The sequence below is a fragment of the Anarrhichthys ocellatus genome, unplaced genomic scaffold, assembly GCF_004355925.1.
Source record: "Anarrhichthys ocellatus isolate YVR2014 unplaced genomic scaffold, GSC_Weel_1.0 scaffold64, whole genome shotgun sequence".
In the NCBI taxonomy this organism is placed as follows: Eukaryota; Metazoa; Chordata; class Actinopteri; order Perciformes; family Anarhichadidae; genus Anarrhichthys; species Anarrhichthys ocellatus.
The window spans coordinates 1,556,461-1,582,060 of NW_022280094.1; the positions used below are offsets into that span (position 1 = coordinate 1,556,461).

Genomic DNA, 25,600 nt, shown 5'->3' on the forward strand with positions numbered 1-25,600 from the left:
ACTTGTGTACACAACTACAGAGCTGGTAAGAGGAAGAACCAGGCTCCATCAAGCCCAACACCAATGGGTTGGGTACTATGGGTACTTGTGTACAGGTTAACATTGAGAGACACACAAACAAGTAATGTGCACACAGATGCACACAGAGTCAGCAAAGGGTCAGAAGGGATAAAGTTCAGCTGGTCTGTATGAAGGAGCAGAGTCCTTTGAAAAGCTGCTTGTGGACGAGAAGCCGGATACAAAGGAGCCTGCATTACATTTGGACTGCCTTTATATAGAGTAGAAAAGCTGTTTTTAAAGAGGACAAATCTATCATGCTAGGGTTTGAATAAACAGAAAGTTTGTTGATGGGTACATGGGGTTTGAGCTTTAAGTAGCATGATTTTCTTTATCTGCCTTCAATCACACACTCGCCCTTTGAACAGTTTAGATACGAGTCAAGACAGCAGAGGTCGAAAGGTCTACATCCAAAACAACAGAAGAATGCAACGACCTGCAAGGATGTAGAGTCACACACACACACACACACACACACACACACACACACACACACACACACACACACACACACACACACACACAGGGTTTGACATGAACACTTGCCAACTGCGCTGATGTTGCGTCAGTACAGATTCTGGATTAGTCATGTACACAAGGACAATGACAGAAAGACCATGCATAAAGGTTTTTCTTTTTAAATAGGTTTGTAGAGATATGTTCACAATAAGCTCTGAATAAATATATAGAGGTAAAATTGCATAATTGGGAAGGTGGTATTTTTGGGATTATGATAGAATGTCAGTAGAAAAGAAATCTCTTACACACATTTCTTAGGCACTTTAGTTGATGAGAAATTCAATTGGAAATAATAAACACTATTTTATATGTATTAGAACTATGGAGTCACTGGGGATCATCAGCAAACTCTGAAGCTTTATAGCTGTCTCTTGTTTATTAACTTTATTTGATTCATGGTAATATTGTTTGGGCAAATACACCTTCCTCCAATCTCCATAAACTTTATTTGCTGCAAAGAAAATCAAAAAAAGAATAAAATCAAATAAAAGAAGAGCAAGTGAAGCACTGCGCAAAATACTGGGGTCATATCGTCACTGACACCGAGGACCCCCCGAAAACCCTCAAATCTCATTTTTGGGAGTTGTCAAAAATGACAGTTATTATATTCTATTAATGTAAAGTTTCTTTGCATTGAGAAAGGTAAGGAGCAGTACAGAAAACTTCACAGAACAGGCAGCTAATGCACCGTATATATCTTGCAGATTAAGTATGTACTAACATGGATATAATACTGGTGCTGCTATAGTCGTGAAAACTATAAAACATGGTTAATAAATACATAAAACCACTGCAGTTCTCAATCGTACGTAATCTTGTAGTAGACAATAGGTAATACGTAGACGGATTATTAAAAGCATACCTTATATTTTTAAGTATTCGTTCCCATATTACAAACTTCATTCATTAGTTGATCACCCACTGAAGAGAATTTGTAATCAACCTCAACCAATCCAAAGGTTTTCTGGGTTTTTAAACTTTCCAACCTCTTAACAGGAATGCACAACACACACAAATTAGGCTTGAAATAGCGACCAATGTACGTGTAGGAAGCTCTTACCCTCTCTCAAATTATTGCCAGTCTGCGCCAGAAGATTATCGAGCTCGTCATTAGGATGATTTTAGCTCATTTCTGTATTGCTGAATTACACATCCTTGTATTGCTATTACTTGCATTTGAGTGACGTGGAGTGGAAAAGAGAGATTACATTATCTGTATAGCATCAACATGAAGCAGACATACAGTATTTCATATGTCAGCTCTAATTGCTTTTCATGTGTTATAATCATTGCTGAGCTTTTATTTTGGACACGTGGCTGCACATATCCTCAATGTATTCTCATTATCAGTCTGTATGAGAATAATCAAAGCATAATATCATTGCTTCTTTTTCATTCTCTGCCTGTGGTTCAGCCAGTCTAGGTCTGACTCCATTGATACACTTAGTTTGCACAGAGTTGGGCTTTAACTTAAAATCAATGGTGCCCACCTTCCTCTCGGAAAAGAGAGGATATGATGGAGAGGATTGTATTCAAAAGCCTCAGAGGGGTAGCAGCCTGTAAAACGTGCTAATGTGTGGAAATTGTCTCATCCTGCTTCACACTAGAAAGGCAAAGCCAATGTCGAGTAAGAGCTGTTGGGAATTTTCTACCACAATAGAGCCGTTAATGCACTTCAAAGAACTGAATACAGTCAGGTATCAGTGGAGGTAATGTCTCATACAGATATGAAGATTAAAAGGCCTAATGTCTTTCTTAATATATCTATATCTACATCTATATCTACATATATATATATATATATATATGTCTTTATATACTTTATAGAGTATATTATAGCATTACTGGTAGTCATTCTACATAAATGAGGGATTTTAGTGTGGCTGTCTGGCACTAGAGGTGAGTAGAAAAAAATGATGTTCAATTGAAGAATGGCTAAGGGAAAAAAATGATTGTTTGATAAACCAAAAAATTACAATGAAACAGAGAAGAGGAACGAGAAGTCCTGGAAAATGAACAAAAAACTGAAATAACAGACTCAAAGCAAGCTGCTATACCAACAACAACTCTCCCACAGTCAATAGGGTTGTTCGAGATGAGCCAGGCCTGGGCAGATTCGATCACGGGCGTCCACCATTTAGTCGATGGTGGACGTTTGTACCAAATTTGAAGAAATTCCTTTAAGGCGTTCCTGAGATATCGCGTTCACAAGAATGGACGGACAACTTAAAGAAGTTATGATAAGATATGATAAATGATAAAATCAACTAATTGACAGCTCAACAGTGTCCTTAAGTAGGCACAGGTGTCCTGGCTGAACAGTGATTGCTGTAGGAAATGTAGGGAATCTGGGCATGCACTATAGAATCCCCAAAATATTGTCCGTTGCTCTTTGATTGGTCGTTGCTCTTTAGGTTCCGAGATTGTTAAGATCCAGCCCACTGCCCAACGTGCTAACGTTCATCCTGCTATCTTCTCCTCTTCGTTTATCTCCAACCCATTTCTTAGAAGGAGGACATGTCCTTAGTTGGACATTCTGTTGACAGGAAGCTCCAGTGTTGTGGAAAGCTGGCCTGGCTCAGCTCAGCTCGGCTGCCTCTCCATTATGTATCCCATCACTTATTCATGCAACCATATTTTATTGATATACACACACCCGCATGCAGGGTCATGTTAGGAGAGATAGTGTGTGTCTGATATATGTGTATACATGAGAGTCAGTATGACAGGGTGTGAGAGGAGTGTGTGTATACATGTGTGTATGCAGCCCCAAAACACATTATCTGTTTAAACTGTGACCTGGTGTGTGAATAGAAACACTGTATGTGTTGTCCGAGTTTGCTGCCACCTAATAAGTGATCAATGTTCCAGTATTTGAAATCTGTCTCTGATATGATAGATGTGATGCAGTTTGCTGGATTACAAAGTTGCTGTAAAACTGATGAATAGAACCACTTCACCAAAATCAGTTTCCTCCCTCTGATCTCACAGTAGGGAGGACATCTCATCTCCTTTGCATTATGTGTACAGATAGCAGCACTAACTTTGGGTGGTTTGATATCACTCACGTCCCGTCAATTCATTAAAGATGATTAAAATAATCTTTTTTGGCCCTTTTGATTAAAATGTTTTCAATGCTGTAAATAGCTTCTCAAGCCTCTAGAGTTTTTCTTTTAAATGTCCTCCATCATGTACCCAAACAAAAGTACATTTGTCTCCACAGTGACCACTCGTGATCGGATCTCACTTCCTTTCTCTACATGCAAATAAACACGTACTTCATTCCTGACTGCCCAGAACAAATGTGTTGTTGTTTTAACCAGCGGGAGACAGCTGTTCACCTCCTGAGCCAAGTCTGGCCGAAATTAAAAGAAGAAGAAGAAAGCAAAACAATAGAGACTGGGTCTATTCCTTGCCATGTTCCAGGCAAACCAAAAAAAGACGTTTGACATATGGGTAATATATCTTTATGGGCGTCAATATGGATACGAATGAGTACACACTTCCGCTTATGCAGAAGACCTCAGTTGAGTCCTTTAATATGACCTAAGACACATTCACATGTACACTACTCAAAGAATGTGGCCAAATGCGGCCCAGACCACCTCCGAATGTGGTCTGGGTGATCGACCTCAACGCGTCCTCAATGCATCTTGGGTGCATTCACACTTTTACTTAGATATATCCACTTGAGATTAGATCACACAAGATGCATGTTAATGTCAGGTGTGAACAGGGCCTTACACAACCTGCAATATGTTATCTTTGGTGTGCTTGAAATTAGGTCGTACAGCATGCCATTCTACCACGTCTAAAGGCAAACGTTTTTATACCTGCACTGAATAGCCACACTCAAAGCGGGAGGGAAAAGCCTGTCATAGTTTCTCTGCATCCTCTCTGGATCTTTAAGAATGTCTTATGCATGTCTTTGTAGTCTCAACGCAACGCTGCATATTTATGGAAAGTCATTCATGGTGTTGCACTTAGTTGTATACACAAAAAAATGATGGAAGTAGTTGTGTGTGGTATGAAGAAAGACTTTGACAGCGCAGATTGCTGGTTTCGGGGGGGGGGGGGGGGGGGTGGGATGCATTGAGGCCCTAAGGCTTCTTTCACAAAGTAAAAGCTGGAGTCAGAATGAAGGACATGTGGACCTTACTCTACTTTATCGCGCAGTCTAAGTGCAGACCGTATGAGTACCTGCAGGAGTTGATCATCTTGAAGGCTGCACAAGACGGACACAAGACATTGTACTGACAACTTGCTGGATACAGTATTATCAGCTGGGATCCTGAGAAGGATAAGCGATTACGAATAATGGATGGATGGAAGATACAGTATTATTCTGCTCTCACCAAAAACAGTGAGTCTTTGTCAAAAGTGAAACCACTGGCTCAGCCAAAAGTAACGTTATTTAACATTGGTTCTCCAAAAGTGCATCAGCAAAAGCTGACTCGAGTGATAGGTTGGCCATGTATTATAACTGGCTCAACTGTTTCAACTCAGCTGCTCTTAGGTCAAACAGAATCTCTTGCTTCTTATTCACATTTAAAAACCATTGCTTAGCATCACACTAGTACACAAAATTGTCATTTGACACAAAATAGGATGAAGGAATAGTGCCTTTGTGCAAGTTAAAATTGTAGTTCTGATGCAGTTGTTAATTTACAATATATAATGTACAAGATCACAAAGTGTGTTCTGTAACTTTACACCACATAGTCCGAAGTCCAAACCACTCAAGCATCACATAATGGATGTCTCTAGTATCAGCTGGAGCGACAGTTTGGAGAAAATGGCCTGGATGCAGTTTGAGTGACGGGTCACAGATCAAGGCGAGTTACTTGCTCCAGTCAGCAGAGCGACAGAAGCAGCAGCGACAAGTGTTTTGCTGCGTGCCGCCGGTGGTGAAGCAGATTGGGTGAAGTTGATCGCCCTCAGCCAGAGACCATTTCTGATACTCAACACAAAGTGTGTCTCCGGCTCTCTTGTTGTCCGACCGAGCCAAAACAGACACGGGAACAGGGCTTTAAAAAGCGCTTCCTTCCACTCTCACATCTCTCTCTTTTTCTCTCTCGCCATAATTCTCTATCTCTTTCTGCTCTTACTTGCCCTCCTTTTCTGTGAACCCTTACAGCCCCTTGTGTGTGTGTCTATGTGTGTGTCTCCCTTGAGCGAGCTGTTAAGTGCAGTCTCCAAAAAACTCCACAAAAGCCCATTTGCAGTCAGCTAGAGCGCCATACACACAAGCGCATAGTGACACTAACATGCATAGACACATATCCACACACACACTCTCTCACACACGCACACTTTTCACACTTCCCTCTGGGCAAACAAGGCAGAGTGGCAGAGGCGAGGCTGGGATAAATGATACAATGATATCCAGGCCTGACTTGTCAGTGGAGTTGAGAGAGAGGATGAGGAGGAGGAGGATGAAGAGGGGGAGGGGCGAGCAGTGGCATCTCTGAATACAGGAATTATTCTTCATCGTCTCACACTGTCGCCGCATGTTACGCTCAAACTCTCGCCTGGCAACGTGGAGAGAGGGAGAGAGAGAGAGAGAGAGAGAGAGAGAGAGAGAGAGAGAGAGAGAGGTTGGGAGGAGGGCAGCGCTGAAGGGCAGATATAATGACCACACTCTGCTTTCACACTCGTCGTCTCTTCTCTCAGCACCATACTCTCCGACCCCAGCCAGCCTCACATTCCCTTTTCTGTTCTTTCACTCAGTCCCTGACGTCTCCCCCACCCCTCTTCCTGCCTGCGTTTGTTCTTTCTGTCTGTCACGGCAGCGCTGAGTAGCTTTCAGGGAGAGAGTGTACTCATTTGCTCTCTCTCTCTCGCTTTCTTCTCTCTCTTTGGTTAAAGCGAGGGGACAACATGGCCCTCTGGGCATGTCACAAAATGATTAACTAATAGTTTTGAGTTAGTCAAGTATCCAAATGGTGTGTGTGTGTGTGTGTGAGTGTGTGTGCGTGGTCCATAGCGTGAGTCCTTCAGTCTGTACATTAGGCCGGCTATTGAGATCATAGTCACAATTATGCTGTGTACAATATACATGCAGCTGTACATACATGGAAGCTGGTAGCCTAAAGACTGGCCATATCCACTCCAGCGTTAGACTGGGAAAGACTTCAATGGATGGCTCTAGTCACATTTTGAGAAGGCATGTCTGATTCATTATTTATCCAGCCAGCTTTCTGGACATACTGAAAGGACTTTGAGTTCATGACAAATCAGACTGGCATGTTGAAAACCTAAACTATTAAGTTCAGTTTGCTTGGGGAAACCAAAAGCAGACACATGCAGCTCTCCGATGTCTTTTCCTTGTCTTCCGCTGGCTAGCATTTCTCACTCATGTGCTGTAAATTCATCTCTACTGGTGGCTGTTAGACCACAGCAGGTCAGTGACCATATGATGGATGTGTGGGGGAGGCACAGTTCATATCTGAAAAGTGATTATAAACATCTTAAATCTTGAAATTTATGGCCAGTGGGCAAAATACTTTCCCTGCATAGCTAATCCCTAACACTACAGCCTGCCAAAAAACTTGCTAGTGCGGACAATTAACAATTCATGTGTCGCGAATTTGCTCGTCAACGTTCACCCCAGTTGCAAATGCAAAAGATTCACACAGATTCGCTGATCTGGGCAGTTCTACTGAAATGACCCGATCTCACTATAATGTTTTGCGGGTGTGATGGCACCATAAAGTTAATATAAAATGCAGACATCAAGTGTTAAACCTGACCTTTGCTTAACTGACCCGATCTGTCCAGACAGAATGCGTATCATTGGCATATCTACGAAATAATAAATAAAAGCTGGCGCTGGATATCTGGTCTGATTCAAAATGTTGTTTGCTTATACTTTAATTGAATAGTACCTGATCTAAATCATCATTTTGCCAATTTCTGACTTTATATTTTTCAAAGGTTGCGTACGTTCTTTCACAAGTACAGTTACTTACACTAACACAACATTTTACAACTTTGACTTCCTGAAAAGAGTTTTATAGAAAAACATGTTCATGTTGGTTGAAGTATGATTTTATGAAATTTGTCCCAAAACTGGAATATCATATCATAACTTGAAGCAAACAAAATGCAAGAATACTATGCCCTATTGAAAATCACATCTATTTGGTGACACATTATAGACACTAAACTTCTACAGCAGGCTACCCAAATAAAGTTTTTAACTCTAACCCAAATATGCTTCTTCCCAGAGACACTTGTCTTCAGTGGTTTGCATGCTTACAGTATGTTATGAACTTCAGCAAGTCAGCCAGCAAGACACTGCAAGAAACTCAACAAGTGTACAAGGCTTGCATGCATGTTGTTCTTGTTTGTATGCGTGACTGTATGAGGATGTGTGTATGTGTAGAATTGAAGCCAGCACATGTCTTTACTGATTTATAGGAAAAGAAGGACCTCCAAGCCTGCACACCCCCACCATCCCTTAACCCTTCTCTGTGTTGTTGCTCTTATGATGGGTATCAGTGTACTAAAACAAGGCTGAATAGCAGAGAAACCAGTCAGTCGGCAGGATGGATAATAGCCTGGCTTTGTGTGAATGGAGTACGTGGCCAATTCAAATACAGGAAGTATTGTACCACCATTAAATCACACAGCTGTCTGAACAGGCGTGCAGTCTAGTTTCCATGTTTCCTTAATAGACCAATTAATGATGTTTTCTATGGAATGATTTATATAATAGCAAAACTTAAAAAGGCTATTCATTTTTATACAATAGGGAAAAAAGTTACCTGTTTTTTCCCCTGTGCAGCTCGTTTGCATGGCTTCAGGCTTCAATGGAGCTCATATACACGAATCAGCTATTTCATTGTGAAGTGACAAAAGAAGCTTATTGACACCATGTTTGTTTGAAGCAAACCACTGCTACCTATTGTAAGAATGCCTGAATGGTCATGTTTTCTATGATCGGAATACATCTGCTCGGCTAAATATTTAATTCATATATAATTTTATTAACACATTATCAGTTCAAGTTTAGCCGTCTTTAAACAATACTAGTGGCTATCCGTAGCTGAGTATGTTATCAAATTGATTGATTTTGATCTTTGGGTGACTGACAACATACTTACAGCACATTGGCCCAGAGAACTCTAGGTCACATTAAAGGCAAATTCCCCCTGAGAAACGCTGACACCAATATAACTAATCAAGTAATGTTCAGTGTATTCCAGCAATTATTTTTTAATTAAATTACTGTGCTGCAATTTATCACAAAAGTGTTCCATCTTTACATCACCTTTTGCCTCTGTTAGTAATTTTCAACCTTTTTTCACTGAATGTGTTGGATAATCCCTAGACATTGATACAACCTTGTTCCTTTTATCTCGGACAAGAATATATAGATAATGAATGTAACTTTCTGTATGTCATTTCGATTGGCTGGAGAGTGGGCGTTATTTTCAAACCACATGGTTCTGACCTAGTCAACACTAGTAAGAAATCATAGTCAAAACTGGAAGATTATTATGCTACGGTTTTTCCTGCTTGTTGAAGAAGTCGACTAGTGATGAAAAGTCTGAATTTATAGGACGTATTGAAAATAAAAGGCGTAGTTTTTGCTGTTAAGTGACCCTGGTACTGTACAACAGGGATACTTCAGTCTGCCCCATGTTGTTAGGAAAAATAACGCCCTTTGCCTGCGACTGGAGTGTGATTAGTCTGTGCCATACATTATTTTTCAATAACACAGTGGGTGTCATGGTGGGTGTGAGGCCCCGTTATACATGGACTGGGATTTAGCACGGTGCACATAGCTATTCTGGCATGAGTTCAATTGTGTGGCAACATTTTATATAAATACAGTCTGACCCTCCACTCATATGTGCTTTGTGTGATCTATATGGAGAAAACACCAGCATTGTGCACACCTTAAACAGTATGAAGCACAGCTTTAACAGCAGTACCTACACCTGAGACAACGATACAAACAGTGATGTTCAACCAGCAGCATCATGCATTTTGAATGAACAGGCCCCTTGAGGTATGAGGCACTGTACCTTTCACACTCCACAAGCAGAGCCACAAATGTCCAAAGCAGACGTTTTGTGTGTGAAGGTTCCTACTACTGTGATTGAGAACAGGTAGACATAGGACTTTCCCTACATGGGTGTATTTCTACCACTCTGACTGGAAATGATGAAGTCGTTGACCTTCTGGAAGAAATGATGACATAAGTAGTTTTCAAATCAGTCACACAGACTTAGAATATATGGACATAAATCATCCAGGTTGTTTTGAAGACATGCCCCAAATCTGGAAATTCAACAGAAAAACAGTAAAGTAGATGAACCAATTACTGCCCATAGGGACTAATAACTAAAGCAATTATGGTACTTTAGAAATGAGTAACAGTAATGAGTAATGTATTGCATTTTTCCAGTCAGGAGCCCAACACTGGTTAGATGCATACGGTAGATTACAGGCTCTTAGCTGAGTCCAGTGGCATTAAAACATTAAGGCACTATATTTGATAGGTTGTTCTAATATACAGTGCACATTCATCAAATGGAAAAAGAACACTTGGTCCAAATGGAAAAATAGCATGCTACTAAAGCACAATGCCACTTCGTGTAATATTGATTAGCAAATGGGGTGAGGGAGATAAGCAACATCGTGTCGCCTCTTTAATAATAGGTGCTCACAAATGCTACAGTCAAGCTTCCAACAGCAAATGACCAGTTATTGGTTATTGAGTCAAGGTGCCTGTTTGAACCACCGCCTGCTAGCTCACAAACACAAGAACATTTTAAGAGGTAGTACAGGTCAGTCAAGGAAATACACACACACACAAGTATATATTCGACCATATGTAGATATTAGGTAGTTGATAGAAACACATATCCATCAACACATGCGTGCGCACAAACTCAAGTAATTGCAAACACGTGTACATACACAAGTAAATGTCCTTTCAACACATGTATGTGAAGGGTGTAGCTAATACCATACAGGCCCACACATACATTGACACACTTTCATTTACATACACACACAGGCTTACATTTGCACATACAACTGAAATATAAACGCATGCAATGGGTACACAAATGTATGCATCTGCACATACTTACACATGGGTGTACTGTACTTTATGAATACTGTAAAAAAATATACAAGCAATTGCTGGACTTAATAAAACCAACCGCATGATCCACACCCCCATACACACACACACACACACACACACACACACACACACACACACACACAGAAATGCTCTCAACCTTTTGGTGCTGATAAGGCTCCCCTAAATATTTGTCTTGAGTCGAGCGTTGAGAGAGCCAGCTGAGTTCTGTGCTGTTCAGACAGTCTTACTATTATTCCTATTATTGTTATTACTCCCAGTTTCTTTGAGCTTGGATCCAACATACAGAGCTGGTTATGACCCAGTGGCTGTGGGTGGTCCCCAGCACCCTTAACTCATCAATCAACCAAACTAAACCCAACACATTCACTGCTCAGTACAGCAACATGAAAAACAAACTGAGCGCTGTTGGCACCATGACTACAGGATATTTCACCTAAATAATGATCCAGTTTCACTATGAGTTGTGAAGATACTGTGAGTCATAGATTGTTGGCTCATATCAGGACATTATTAAGACATTTTTAATGCTACCTGAAATCTAATTTGGAGTAAGAGTCATGTAAGAACCACAGTAAACAAACCTCATACATATCCTGTTCTTAATCAAACACAGCTTGTGAAAATAAAACAATAGAGGAATAAGTAAAAGTACGACAGCAAATTACATTTCAAGAACCATTAAGTTCTGTTTTGTTCAAGTTGATGGGAAAAGGAACCCTTTTCTGGATCAACAGATATTAAAGGCAACAGAAAGAAACCCTTCAGATTGTATTCTGTCCAGATAGAAACACTTCATCTTCTACCAGTTTTGTTAACAGTAAATGAAATGAACACATGGGATTTCATTTACCTACCCAAAGGAAAAAGTTCATGGTATACAGACTTAAAATAAAAATAACAGGACCAACTATGATAATCACACAACAGCCTCAAACAGCCAATGAAGTTGAATAATTAGCATTTATCTTTTTGGGGGGAATTAAAGCAATTCAATTGGCTGCTTGTCCACCTCACAGCATTACGTATACATGTACAGTAAAACTAAATATTGTACTGTATATTGCTATTTTTATTTGTATATCGCTACGTTTTGTATGTTGCTATGTTATTGCTATTGTATAGCCTTTGGGCACATTTTTTTCTCTTTTGCAAAGCTTCTGCAACAGTGAAATGTCCCACTGGGATTAATAAGTCAGTATCTGTCTGTCTGTCTAAAGAACACTATATTTACATATGCCTTTGATCTATTTATTTATTTTTACAGACAATGCATCCACAGCACTAACTCTATTACTTGTGGAAAAGGTTCATAAAACAACCCATGAGCCCATATTAGTAATGGGATGTTGGTCTAATGTAGACAGCACTGTAAGTCACAGGTACAAAGTGGAAATGCTAAGACCGACACATCTCTATTTAGCTGTTCTCTGTGGCTGATTAATATGACACCAAAGGGATTCAACTTGTTATGGAGCAGATCGCATTTCCTGTTGTAAACAAATGGTGTCTGGTGTCTCTTTCCTTGGAAAACTCCTCTGATGCACAGTAAATGACACCACTGTAAGCACTCAGCACCAAAGATGGAGATACAATAAAAAATACCCTACCACTTCAAAAAATGTGTATATTGTGAAACGACAGTATACATTAAACGGACATAGAAAGTGTCATTGTTCCTCAGCTGGGGTCGCTCTCGGCTGAGACACACCAGGTCGTGTTGAGCAGTGGTCCACTCACCATATGGCTTCAATGGAATTTATGTTAGACAGGCACCAATAAGACAAATCTAGTTAGCAACATTATATCATTGGGGCCAAATCGAATTTCAGCCTCAGTGTGTTTTAGTCGTCAGTGTTTCTCTCTCACTCTCTCTCCCCTCCTCATCTACGTGTTCTGTTCTCTCCCTCCCTCCGTCCATCAGTCCATCACTCTATGTGAGTGTCACCTGCCCTCCGAGCTGGCGACGCTGGGTCTCGGCCTTAGCGTGAGAGCCCCATTACCCTGACTGGAGGCTTTGTTTTCCCTGTGAATCTGCGAAAGAGTGTCTATGTGTGTGTGTGTGTGTGTGTGTGTGTGTGTGTGTGTGCTGGAGAACGTCAGAGAGACGGTGATTTGTTACATCAGTGAGCATTCCAGCTCCGAGGTCCTCTGAGCAGAAACATAGAGAGGGGGGAAAATGTCTTGTTTGTTGCTGTTTCCATCCAAATCTTTTTTGTAAATGATCATACTGCAAATTGTTTTTGTAGATGAAAAAAAACTGTGATAAATATCAGTGGAATTGCATAAATAATGACATAGAGTCAGTTAAAACTGATTGTATATAAAGGTTTGAAAGATTTGCAGAGAATTCACTCATCAGTTGCTCGGGAACATTTGACAGAGAAATAGACGAGGGGAATGTGTGTATAGGTGAGGTAAGAGTGTGTGTGGCATCCATATGTGTGTTTGCAACCAGGTTCAAGGTTAGCAGCTCCTTTGTGCTGTGTCTGTCTAAGCACCGAGGCCACAGCTCCCAGCAAATGGAGACACTGAGCAAGATACCATCTGCCTTTGCCCATTTAAGTCTCACGTCAAGACACACACACTAACACACACATTCGTAGAAGCTTTGAACACACCATATACAGCTCAATTCACAACAGAAACATTTGAAAGTGTACATACAGCAACTGTGAGTAATGCATTGAATGTCACAACTCCTCGTCTCACTTTAATCCAGGGAGGAGCGTATCATGTGTGGATCATATGTGGATGGGATGCCATGTCCGACTGTTGCTTTGTTCCAATAGAAAGTCACAGGAAATGTGAAGTGTTCAACATTATTTGTAACAAATACCATGATGAATTAAATATAAAGGAATGAAATGCGTTGAGCACACATTGAAGTGTGCTTCAGTGGGATGGAGATGACTCAGGGCGTAGAGCAGATTGTCCCTTAACCACGAGGTTGGCGGTTCTTACATTGCGTCTCGTAGTGTCCTTGACATGGCATGGCATGACAGCATGCAGAAATATATTTTTCAAACTATGTTTTTTTTAATGTATGTAACACCCATCCCATGTAGCTACGTACTGTATATAGTATTATGTGAATCTGGTAGGTGTAGTAGTACTATGGGCGGGGTCCTGGGTACAGTTTTAATCGTAATGGCGCGATTACCTGTTCTTATACATGAATATACTTATTCTTACAACTCTTGTTCCCTTATTATGAAAACTAAAATAACTGGCGGTGCCTCCAATAGAATTAAGTAAATAAAAGGTCTGTGCCTCCTATTAAGTCCTTTTATCTTGTATTTTAAGTGTATTTTACCCCTTTTAACCAGCTCTTATCAAAACATGAATGTGATTGATTTTAACACATCAAATATACTTCAAATGCATTAGAAAAACTGTTTGGCATTTATTACATGCAGTCATCAATATACTGTGCACTCACAGTCCCACACACAATCAGAATAACCAGAAAACCCTCGTTGCAGGCCTGAGTCGTGGATTGGGAGCGTAGAGGCCTAAAAACTGTGATGGCCGCTTCACTTGTTCGCACAAGCAATAAACAAAAAAGACACGTGCACGCTTGTCAGTACTCACGAATCCAAGGCATTTTCAGAGGGGAAAGTGAGGGGAAGCTGGGTAATGGACGGCAGGCAGGGCGCAGAAGAAACAGCAGCAACAGTCTACAGCAGCACACGCATACGCGGGAAACAGTTCTCCATAGTGGTCCCAAGGAGCTTTCCCGATCCTCACTTACAGTCACAAATGTCCATCTCCTCTTGTAGATCACAACATTCCAAACCATAGGCTAACTGGTCGTCAGCCATTAAGTTATGAACATTATTGATCTCCTACAATAGTCACTGTTCAGTTATAATTCACTTCTGCCTCTCTAACACACTGAGCCTGGCCACACACGACTAAGCCCCGCCCCTCTACCGGAGAATGGGCTTGGATTGGCTGTTAGTTTCAGGACAAGCCAATTAAACAAGGACAAAACAAAGATTGACATATAATACTGCTATACAAGTTAGGTTGTTAGGGGAACAAAAGTGCTGAATCATGTACATGTACATATCAATCAAACTATGCTCATTTGCATGAACTGTAACCTTTAAACTGTAAAGATTATGAGTCTCTTATTGATATAAATTTGTATCCACCCATATCTATACTTATGCACTTTTAACTTGGTTTTTAGAAAACTATTTACATCCTGATGTCTGAATTCATTTTTAGCCAGGGCTATATGTATTTTCTTTTTCCTATTCTCCCATGATAATGTATTTTATGAACATGTTTGTTTTCAAACTGCTACCAGTTTGGCACTAATAGCCTACAACATCATTTGAGAAATACAGTGAACCCAGAGACAAGCTGTGGCTTACTTACCTCTTGGCACTACTGAAGTTACTGTATCTGTAAACAGCACAATCATATTTAAGGATATAGCTTAATAATAATTTGAAGTAGTGAACTACATTGTATATACAGTACTGTATCATACCATTTTCAATTAAACACAGTACAGTCATTTAATTTGCACAGTGCTGTAATTTGAAAAGTGTTTCATTGAAGCAGCTGTATGCATTTTGAAATTCAGTAAATATTGAAGCTGTCTGTTTCATTATTTTATATTCATGTACTAAATACACAAATATCAATTAGATGGAAATGTACATGAAATTCAAAGAAAAAGAAATTGGTTATAATAATCATTATAGCGATCAATTAGACCTCAGCAAATTTGATAACGATCAGACGTACAGTATCCACTAAGTACAATATTCATCAAAATCATGATACATTCAATTTCCCTTGCCGTTCAATTCTTTCAGACAGTTGATTTATTTGAGATTATCGTTCGCTCTATTATTTTTGGATACTATTTACAATATGTTAGTGTTCTAACCTTTTTTTAGTTATTTCATGTTTCGCTTTTCTATATCATATATTCATAATGAATTCCTTCTACTTTCATGCATCTGTTCTTACTTCTGCTGCTATGACACTTTCATTTCCCTGTGTGGCATCACTAAGGCTTATTTGACCTTATCATAAGTATATTTATAATTGTTTTTCTCCTGAAAGTGATTTTGTTCTTTTAAAAAGCAGTTTGAACATGAAATGTTTTGGATTTTGTCAATATAAAGATATTTTTTGTTGGTCCAGGAAGTTCTATATTTGTCTCTGAGATGTTTGCCTCCACCTTGATGGCAAACCATTTAATCTACTAAGAGCATTAAAAATAAAATACATTTAAAAAACAAACAGCAACTTCTCTGTCCAGGATCAGTGTCCCTCTTACTGTCAATAATCTGTAACACCCTGAACAGAAACAATTCTCATTTCAACATGTCTTTGATAGATAGTGGTTCAGATGGGAAATCTTTAAATCTGGTCTAACAACATCAAAACAACTGTATCTGCATGGCTGGATACCACTAATGGTAAGAGAGGAAATACAGTATGTTTTTTAAGATCTTCCTGTAGAACCAGTATTAATACTGATTAGGTCTCTATTAAACAGATAATTAAACAAACTGTATCCATCCGTCATGCTGTAACCATGGCTGTACGTAGAATTTTACAAATACTGAGGTCCAAAAACTGAGTTTACTAGGGGTGGTTTGGGGGCATGTACCCCTAATCCCTGATCTTAATATACACATTTTAAGATGTTTGGAGAGCAAAGATTGGATATCAAAAGCTTTAAACCACAGTAAAATGTTAGTGAGCAGTAGCATAAATGATCTGTCAAGCAATAATATATGTATATCAATGTTACAATGAATGAGCCATACTACAATCCAGAAATACAGAGGAGGTTAAAATGATCACAAAACATCCAAAAATGAATGTTGCCAATTACAACATACAATGTTTAGTTAAATGGTCAAGTAAAAGGAAATCCACACCACTGTTCTCTCTCACCCTCTATATTCACTGCCGGTCCCTTTCTCTGAGACTCCTGACAAAATGTATTGAAATGTAGTTAATCTTTGCATTTGAGTTTGCATCATTTTGGATTGGAATTATTGAAATGTGTCTCAAGCAAATGTTTGGTTTACAATAATATATCTATATCTTGTTTTGTTAAACAAAGAGCATATATATTTCTGTGGTGATAACAGTTTGAATTGGTTCTTAACCTATCCTGGGTGCAGTGGACAGTAGCTGCTCTTCCTCTCTCATCTCCTTCATCTTCTCTCTTTCTCTTAGTCTCTTTATCTTGTCCCATATCTCTTCCCTTCACAAAGCTGAGCTTTGATTTACAATAGTTTCATTTCTGTCTGTCTCGGTGAGGAAAGTAAACACATGTCGACCATATACAGTAGGGGTGAAAGTAACTAACTAGCCAGCATTACATCGAACTACAAGCAGTCCACTAGTAAAACTATCTACTTATTTGAATCACACTTCACATGGATTCAACTGCATGTCCGGTTACCTCAAATTATTGACATTGACGTTGAATAAAGATTTTGTAGTAATGACAAGATCATTCCCTTTACCACGTCACCACACAAATATGCACAAAAGCGATGACGGCGACCAGATAAGCAAGGCGGTAATCTTGCTCTTGTACAATAGCTTTGCTGCACCAAAGTCAAGTTATTTTAGTCAGAAAATACCGAGGGTATGGCAATGGACAACAGTGACCCAACCAGGTCCTTTATTTTTAAATTAAATTCCAACTGCTGACCATCTATGGCTCTCCTCCTTACAGCAGATACAGGGACATTTCCTATGTTACAGCACAGAAGTGCTGTGCTATTAGGTTATCCTGAAGAGACTGAAGCCTCTCTGCCTGTATGGATGAATGGAGGAACCAACAAGTCCATCACATTCCCTGTGGATGATGTCTTCAGCACAGCTCAAGGCGCAGGAAATATGTGTGTGTGTGTGTGTGTGTGTGTGTGTGTGTGTGTGTGTGTGTGTGTGCGCGCGTGTAGCACGGCTGTATTTTGATGTAATGTGATCAATAATGAATTTTGTGCAGGTCAAGATGCGACTTGGGGGTGGGGGGTTGGGGGAAGAAGAACAAGAGGCGACTGACTACTGGTGTCTGTGAGTCTCTTAAATCTAATGTAATGAAGAAACACAGAGAGGGAGGGGAAGTGACAGAGAAAGGGAGAGAGGGAGAGAAAGACAGAGAGAGAGAGGCTACAAATGAGGTTAAGTCCCAAGCTTGGGGGGGGGGGACTGGACTGAATATGGCTAGGGATGGTTGGGGGGGGGCAATAGTCGATGCTAAATCCATTAGGGCCTTGTGACCCCCCCAACATCCATACACTCCTCTACCCCAACCCCTCCCCACCACACCCTACCCCTGTGGCTGCCTCTATGGAGTTACACTCCACCCCATACCCAACCCCCCCTACACACACTCACTCACTTAAGAAGGGGGGAAAGAGAAAGAGAGCGCACTGCCACTTCCTAAACGAGTTAACCATTTGGACTGTCGGGGCCAACGGCATGTCTGCTGTGCACACGTACACACATGCAGGCAGGAAGCATTGAAGTACAGCATGTTCAGATATGCCAAAACCTTGCAAAATATACACACACACACACAACCAGAACGCATTGCTAATGGTGCGCTCATCCATTACTGGACCTTGACCTGGCAGCACTGTATACTGGGTAATGCCACAGTGAGGAAGTCAGGCTACCTAACAAGACCCTTAGCTGCACTGGAGACGTTTATAATGGGATTCATAAGGAATTAAACAAAAACAGTGATCCAGATCACCAATGTGGTTTTTGTGTGTGAAAGGACTCACACTACTACAACATCATTCAGTATTACATCACCTTGCACCAAGTGCATAAGCATTTTAAGGAAATATGTTGCTTTAAAGTAGCACAAATGTAAACATTTATGCTGCAGAAAACATTCTTAGCAACAAGAATATGCAAAAATATTTGAGCTACTCTCAGCGGGGACTTATCTTGACAAGAGATGAGAGTGTTTTTTATTGATTTACAGACTGAAAACATATCAAGAACAGTGTGTGAAGACAGACAACTTGGTTGATTCTTTATCTCGTTTATCTCTTCATCATGTTTTTGCTAAATTTGTAACTGTAGACTGGACAACATTTTAGACCGGATTTACTTTGCAGTATAACTTTTTTGGCATTGGTTTAACAAGAAACAATTATTCTCCTTTGACCACCTCAGTGCCATCTAGCTCCCTTTCTCAGTTTTTCACAAAACAATTTCCACAACCACACCATAAGAGGCCACGTTGGCAAAAGCAGTGACGAAAGGTTACCAGCGTAAGATACGTTTAAGAATCAACTTTGATTGTGCTTAGTTTGGAAATAACTAAATTAACTTAGAATTTTTGAAGTGCGGTTAGATGAACACTAACTTGTACTACTACATTGTTTTTGTCAATGGAGTCTTGGGACTTTGAAGCGAGCGATAAAACAGCAGCAGTTCCTTGTCAGAAAGGGCTGTCTGACCACAAGATATAGCAGCTGGGAATAGGAGCCTGTTCATGTGAAGTGTTTGTGCGTGTGCATGCATGTTTTGTATTGTCTTGGCTGACCTGTAGCAGATCCTACTATATCCCTGGAGGGGGACTCAGACATGGCATCTGCCAGTCTCTCTCGGAGGCCTTCGTCACTGGCGTCTGCCGAGCCAACGTTGTGCCGCGGTATGCCGAAGCTCTCCGGCCAGCTACCACATACTTCCAGCAAGGTCACACCACGTCCGTCGAAAGGACCTGCATGCAAAAAACAAACACAGGTTTAAGGCTCTGTTAGTTACCAAGTAAATGGAGGGATGCAGCAATATTCACAGTTGTACCAACTCTGCAATAATAAGCTGATACGTAGGATCAGGATGGGAGCCAATCCAGACATTTGGACTGAATCAAATATATGAAGCTTGATCTATTTCTGCTTCTGTAATTGCCAACTTGAGAATTTCATTTCATGCAACTTAATTTAAATCTACTCATCTCAGAGACTAACATTGTACTATTTACTCCACTACATTTGTCTGACAGCTATAGTTACTTTTCAGATTACACTTTATCTTTCATGTACAGTGAAAACCAAGTATCTCCAAATTTGGTGAATTTGAACATTTGTGAGGAACTGAAGGATAAAGTGTTAATTGATGTTTGAGAAAGTTCTTTATCTTAAGATAAATAAACTATTAAAAAAACCTCTTGGATTCGCAGCAAGATGCATTGTCACAAAGCTGAAAACTTTTCTGAGCTGATGAAAAGTTGACCTATTAGAGATATGTGATTCTCACAGGACAGTGATGCTACAAACATATGAGGATCTATGATGATAGAATTTGATACAGTGCTGTAAATTAAACTATCCCACAGTATTTATGGGAGTTAAACACATCTACAGAAGTTATATGCAACATACATATTAATGCAGCAGTGATATTTATCCAGAAACATCATATATATACATATATATTCTCCATCACTCGCCACTTTCAAAACTGCACTTAAAACTCACCTATTTAAATCTACTTTTAACCTGTAAAGTCAGTTATGTATGTTTTCTGTTTTTTCTTTTCGTGTTGTTCCTTACTGTTATGTCATCGATTTTGTTCTTGTTATAAATACTTTTATTGTTTCTGTTTTTACCATGTAAAGTGTCTTTGAGTGCCTTTTAAAGCGCTATATAAATAAAATGTATTGTTATTATTATTATATATTATCGTAAAAAACTGACATTAGTAATTTAAGTACATTTAAAATCTGAAATACCATAGTACCATACTACAATTCTCACAATATGTAAAAAGATGGGATTCACTATAGTATGAGTACCACATTTTGCATCTTATTTTTGCTGATGTGTCATCTATTGCCTTGCTAATCATAGATCAGCAGTTCGATCCCGTGCTTCTCTGGTCTGCATCTCGAGGTGACCTTGGGAACCACAAATTGGTGCATGAATGTGCATTATTCTAGATCCTGATGGGCTGTAGGCACCTTGCATGGCAGCCTCTGCCATTAGTGTGTGAATGGGTGAATGTTGACTTTGGGGTGTCGGAAAACTAGAAATTTACCGAAATATTTAAAAACAATTTTCCAAACTGAAAATCATGCAACTGGTTTTACTGTGACAATAGATTCAGCCAAACATTTCTACCAAAATGAAAACCAATTGCACAACAGCACCTCTGGGTTCCAGCAGATCAGCTGGTTTAAAGTCACAAACGCGCACACACATAAACAACTTGTAAGCACAATCTTCATGCATGTCAAACCAAATCCACACACTACACTGCACCTTAATCTCTTCTCCTTTCTGTCTGCATAATTTCTGCAATCACAGAGATCTTGTGCTTTGGAGCCAGAGAGTCTGCAACCTCTCTCTCTCTCTCTCTCTCTCTCTCTCTCTCTCTCTCTCTCTCTCTCTCTCCCCTGTGTGTGTGTGTGACACACACAACCAGGCAGGCAAGCAGGCATGCAATGCTATAACGTTAGTTACATATTGTAACTCGAGATTCTATGAGCATAGAGGTAGCCCAGCGTGCATCAACAGTCGTAAAGATATTTTCGCGCCCTTGGCTGTCTGGCTCCTTTCAAAAAGCTCTTTACCAAGAGATGCGCAAAAACCTCTCTCTCTCTCGCTAGCCTTTAATGGCAGGATGAAGATTTAACTGTTGAGGGGGCCAAATTGTTATCTGCAAATGTTAGAAGGAAGGTTACCACGAGAGGCATGTGACAAGATGTTGGATCTAAACCTCCAGAGTTTTCCACCAGAATGACTGTTAGATTCTCTTCTGGAATGTGTGCTAAGAGGCAATGAATTAGAGGAATTTGTGGAAATTCGTACAGAAGAACTCTGGACCAGGGTCAGTCAGAGAACGCATCCACTCCTTGAGGAGGGTGGTCCCGTGTGTTCATGGAGAACCACGTTGCTCATTGTGCATATAGTGTGATATTCAGTTTACACTCTTTGTTTGACGGAACCCTGATATTAAGTCCGCTGTGTGACTTTACTCTCCCTTGGGGAACCCCCAATGATGGAACACAGGTTGTTTTTCCAGTAAATCAAGTCTGACTGCAGTAAGGGAGGGTTGGTCAAAAGTTTTGCACCAAAATCATTTGCTGCCTCCGCATCTGACTTAATATCAGAGGAAATTAATAAGGTATTTAAGGAATTTTACATGTCTCTTTAGTCATCTGATCATAATTCTACCACTCCCAACATTGATAGTTTTTGATGGTTTTGAATATACTCTATAGAACAGGGGTCTTCAATGTTTTTCAGGCCAAGGGCCCCCACAAAGATGGAGCAGGGACCCCCGACTATATATATTGTATAAAATTGTGTTTTATATTAAACTAGGCCTAGTACCATGAATACCTCTTTATTGTGCATTCAATACTAATCTATTCAAATAATACACAGGTTCATATATTCATGTTTTTATTTTAAACATGTGCAAGGTACAGTGAGTAGGGTGGCCATGCCACTGCCATTTATAAACATACCTTGTCAGCTGATACCAATGCCAATATCAACATTGTCTGTCAATTGCATGATAATCATGCATACAAGCTATTCAAACTGATGTTTTCATTTTAAACATAAATGTGGAAACGAAAATGAGTGATGGCCTATTAGTGCCACTGCCATGCATAAACATACCTGTTATCTTGCAGACAATACTGAACTATTAAAATAATGGACAGATTCATGTTTGGAAAAAAAAAAATAAAATTCTTTAATTGTCTAATCAAACAAAAATTCCGCGGACCCCCTGCAGTACCTCCGAGGACCCCCTAAGGGTCGCGGACCCCCTGTTGAAGACCTCTGCTATAGAACAAACCGTAGCTGAGAAATTCGAAGATCATTATTGAAGTACTACATGCTGCTATGACATCCCTAAAGTGGGGAGAGCCAAGAACCAGATGCTCCATGAGTGTTCGATAAGAAAGTTGGCATAAGCTGGTCCCTACTTATGCATAGGTTCACAGATCATACCATTTGGGTTGCCTTCCCCAAACTCTTATTCAAACCTCTCTCTCTGTCTTGAAAAAAAGCAAAGACCCACTAGCCTGTATCTCTTAGTGGCCTGTAAGTTTGCTTAATGTGGACCTTACATTATTATCAAAACTAATGTCTATATACCTGGAATCTACTCTTCCATTTATTATTTTACCAGACTGGGTTTATTCGAAATAGGCATTCCTGTTCCGACCTCAGACATCTGTTTGATATTATCAACAACCCCTCTACATCCCACCCAACAACCCACGAAGCTTTGATATCCTTGTAAGCTGAAAAAGCTTTTGACAGAGTAAAATGGTATTACTTCCTAAATTTAAGAGAAATTTGGCTTTAGGAGGACTTTTATTTCATGGACTAAGCTGCTATATTCATTACGACAAGCTTCAATTATCACAAATATTATTCACTCTGATTACATTTGTCTTTACAGATCCACAACACCGAGTTGTCCTTTGAGTCCCCTACTATTTGCCATTGAACCGTTGTCAGCAGCACTACAATCTAACCCCCATGTTATACCTTGTACAAGCATACATGGTTTAGAACTGAAGATCTCCTTGTATGCAGATGACCCTCCTTTGTTCATTTCCAACTTGCCTGTTTCTGGTCTGTTTCTGTCAAGTATTTGGAGATAAATTGAATTTCAAATAAAAGTAAAACATTTGCTGCATCCTCTACATCCTCTACACTATCCTCTACATCCTCTACATCTAAGGTTGCCCAACATTTAGATTAACAACGGTTGTCTGTCCTAAACCTATCTCTAGCTAATTCAGTAAAATGTAATATCCATTCTCTTTCCATGCATACAAATTTTCCTCCCTCAGATCTTCTCAGATTAAGTCTGATCCTAGAGTTTATCTGGAATAAGGTTTCCAGATAGTGTATATCATATTTGCAGAGACCAAGGCCACTTGGCTTAAGGGCTCTAACAATTTTTAGGCTCTATTATTAGGCTGCCAACATTAAGACAAAAAAAAATCTTTTAAAATGAGGCTTTTGATCCAATTCTTATCGGCTGGCTCTGGAGGCCAACTTCACCCATCTCGTCTCATTAAAGGTTCTCGAATATTCACCTATTTACTCATCTTTTTCTCCTAATGCCAAGAACATGTTGGCTAAAAGCTTTTGCAAATATGTTTTTCCTCCATCCCTAGTAGATGTTCGCTTCTTGGTTTGGACCAAGACCTGTATCTTGATAATGTCTTTGTAACCTTTTCAAAACTTTTTCCCTCCCTGAGCAACAGTTTTTTTTAGATACTTACAGGTTAGCAGATTTGTTCAAAATATGTTCTGGAGCTTCCCAACCTACCCAGTGATACACCCCTTGATAATTTCCTTAAACATATTACAATTCTAAAAGGTTAATTTTCTGTTATATACAACCAAGTTCAGTGACTGTGCCCAGAGTCATTAAACTCCACAAAAGATTTTTGGGGGAGGATCTGGAGAAGGATTTATTACAAGAGCTTTGGATGGAGATGTAAAAAAAGGGTAAACAGACCCTAAATGTGTGCAAGGTACAGGCTCATCTAGTGTAAACATATGCATCGTATCTGCATTGTTTCTCAAATATTGGACAGAGATTTTTGACACCCTGTCTGAGGTAATTGGGGAGTAAAGTGAAGCTACTGCTCTCAGGGCACTATTTGGTGTGACTCATTTTTTACCCTCCCTCCACAAGGCCAAAGAGATATCAAAGCCTTTACAACCGTATAGAGAGGCAAAGTCCCGCCCCTTCCGGTGGACCAGCATGGGACCATATTTTGGAAAAAATATATAAGGAAGTCAATGGTGAGAGACAAAAAGTTTTTTGATCCTGTTTGAATTGTAATATGAATTACACATATAATATTTGTCAATTCAAAAGATAATTTTTGCACGTCAACTAAGTCAAATTCTCTCATTAAATTGTTGAAGTATAGGACTGTGAAAATACGTAATTAAAAAAGACTAAACATCCAAAAGTCTCATAAGTGACGTCTCTCACTGAAGCTACAATGCCTCTGTTTCATAACCGGAACAGGTATTTACACAAAAAACAGGTCTGGCTTGTTCTTTCACTTCCCGGCTGATAAAAAGATTTGATATTTGGATAGTATTTGGATAACATACATCAGGTAAAATAATGTTATATGGTTGGTGACATTGTGCAAGACGAGAGATGTAGTCCACTGAGCGGTTTCTATGACAAACCTACAATAAACTGCAACTTTCTTGACTTGCAAAATTTTCTTTGAAATATTTGTGTAATTCATTGAACGATTCAAATGGGATAAAAAAATGATTTGTGTCAAACTGTTGAATATTGTACATATTTATTCTGAAATAAGGTCTCATGGGGAATACCGGTAAGGGAAGGACTTTCTATTGGCTAGATCGGTTTAATGTTGACCTGGAAATCAGCGACATGTCCTTCCCATACCAGCTGGACAAGAAATATCCAATATTTGATCAGATTGAAGAACGTTCAGCTTTCAATTCATGTTTTATCAAATAAATTTCATGACATTTGGGATCCCGTTAAAAAATAATTTTAATTAATTCAATTAAATTCCCTCATTAACTATTTTTTGAAATGGTGAGGATTGGGTATTTAATGTGATGTGGATGCAGGTCTTAACATGTCTATAATACACTGTCTAATGTGGGGGTTGTGTGCTTTGGTTTTGTGGCTATATTGATTCTGGTTCTATATTTCTTTTGTCTTAAATTTGTGGCAGTCATTTGTTGCACAGTTTGAACAAACTAATTGTTGTACAATACTGTACAGAAAATCTAAACTAATCTTGAAAGGAGTAGACATTACATTAATGGTCATATTCAACAAGTTATCAAGTGCTTGACCTTTAAACCAATATGATAAATGCTAACAGCATTTTTAAATCACTAC

At 39.5% G+C, this 25,600-nt stretch overlaps 1 protein-coding gene across 1 annotated transcript in view; it reads right to left on the reverse strand.

Moving 5' to 3' along the window:
• LOC116397243 (breast carcinoma-amplified sequence 3 homolog) overlaps nucleotides 1–25,600 on the reverse strand; it is a 133,458-nt gene that overhangs the window by 12,983 nt on the left and 94,875 nt on the right. Inside the window, exon 2 of the mRNA XM_031872506.1 lies at nucleotides 19,257–19,433. Within this exon, the coding sequence (XP_031728366.1) occupies nucleotides 19,257–19,433 (177 nt within the window). The remainder of the gene's footprint in view (nucleotides 1–19,256; nucleotides 19,434–25,600) is intronic.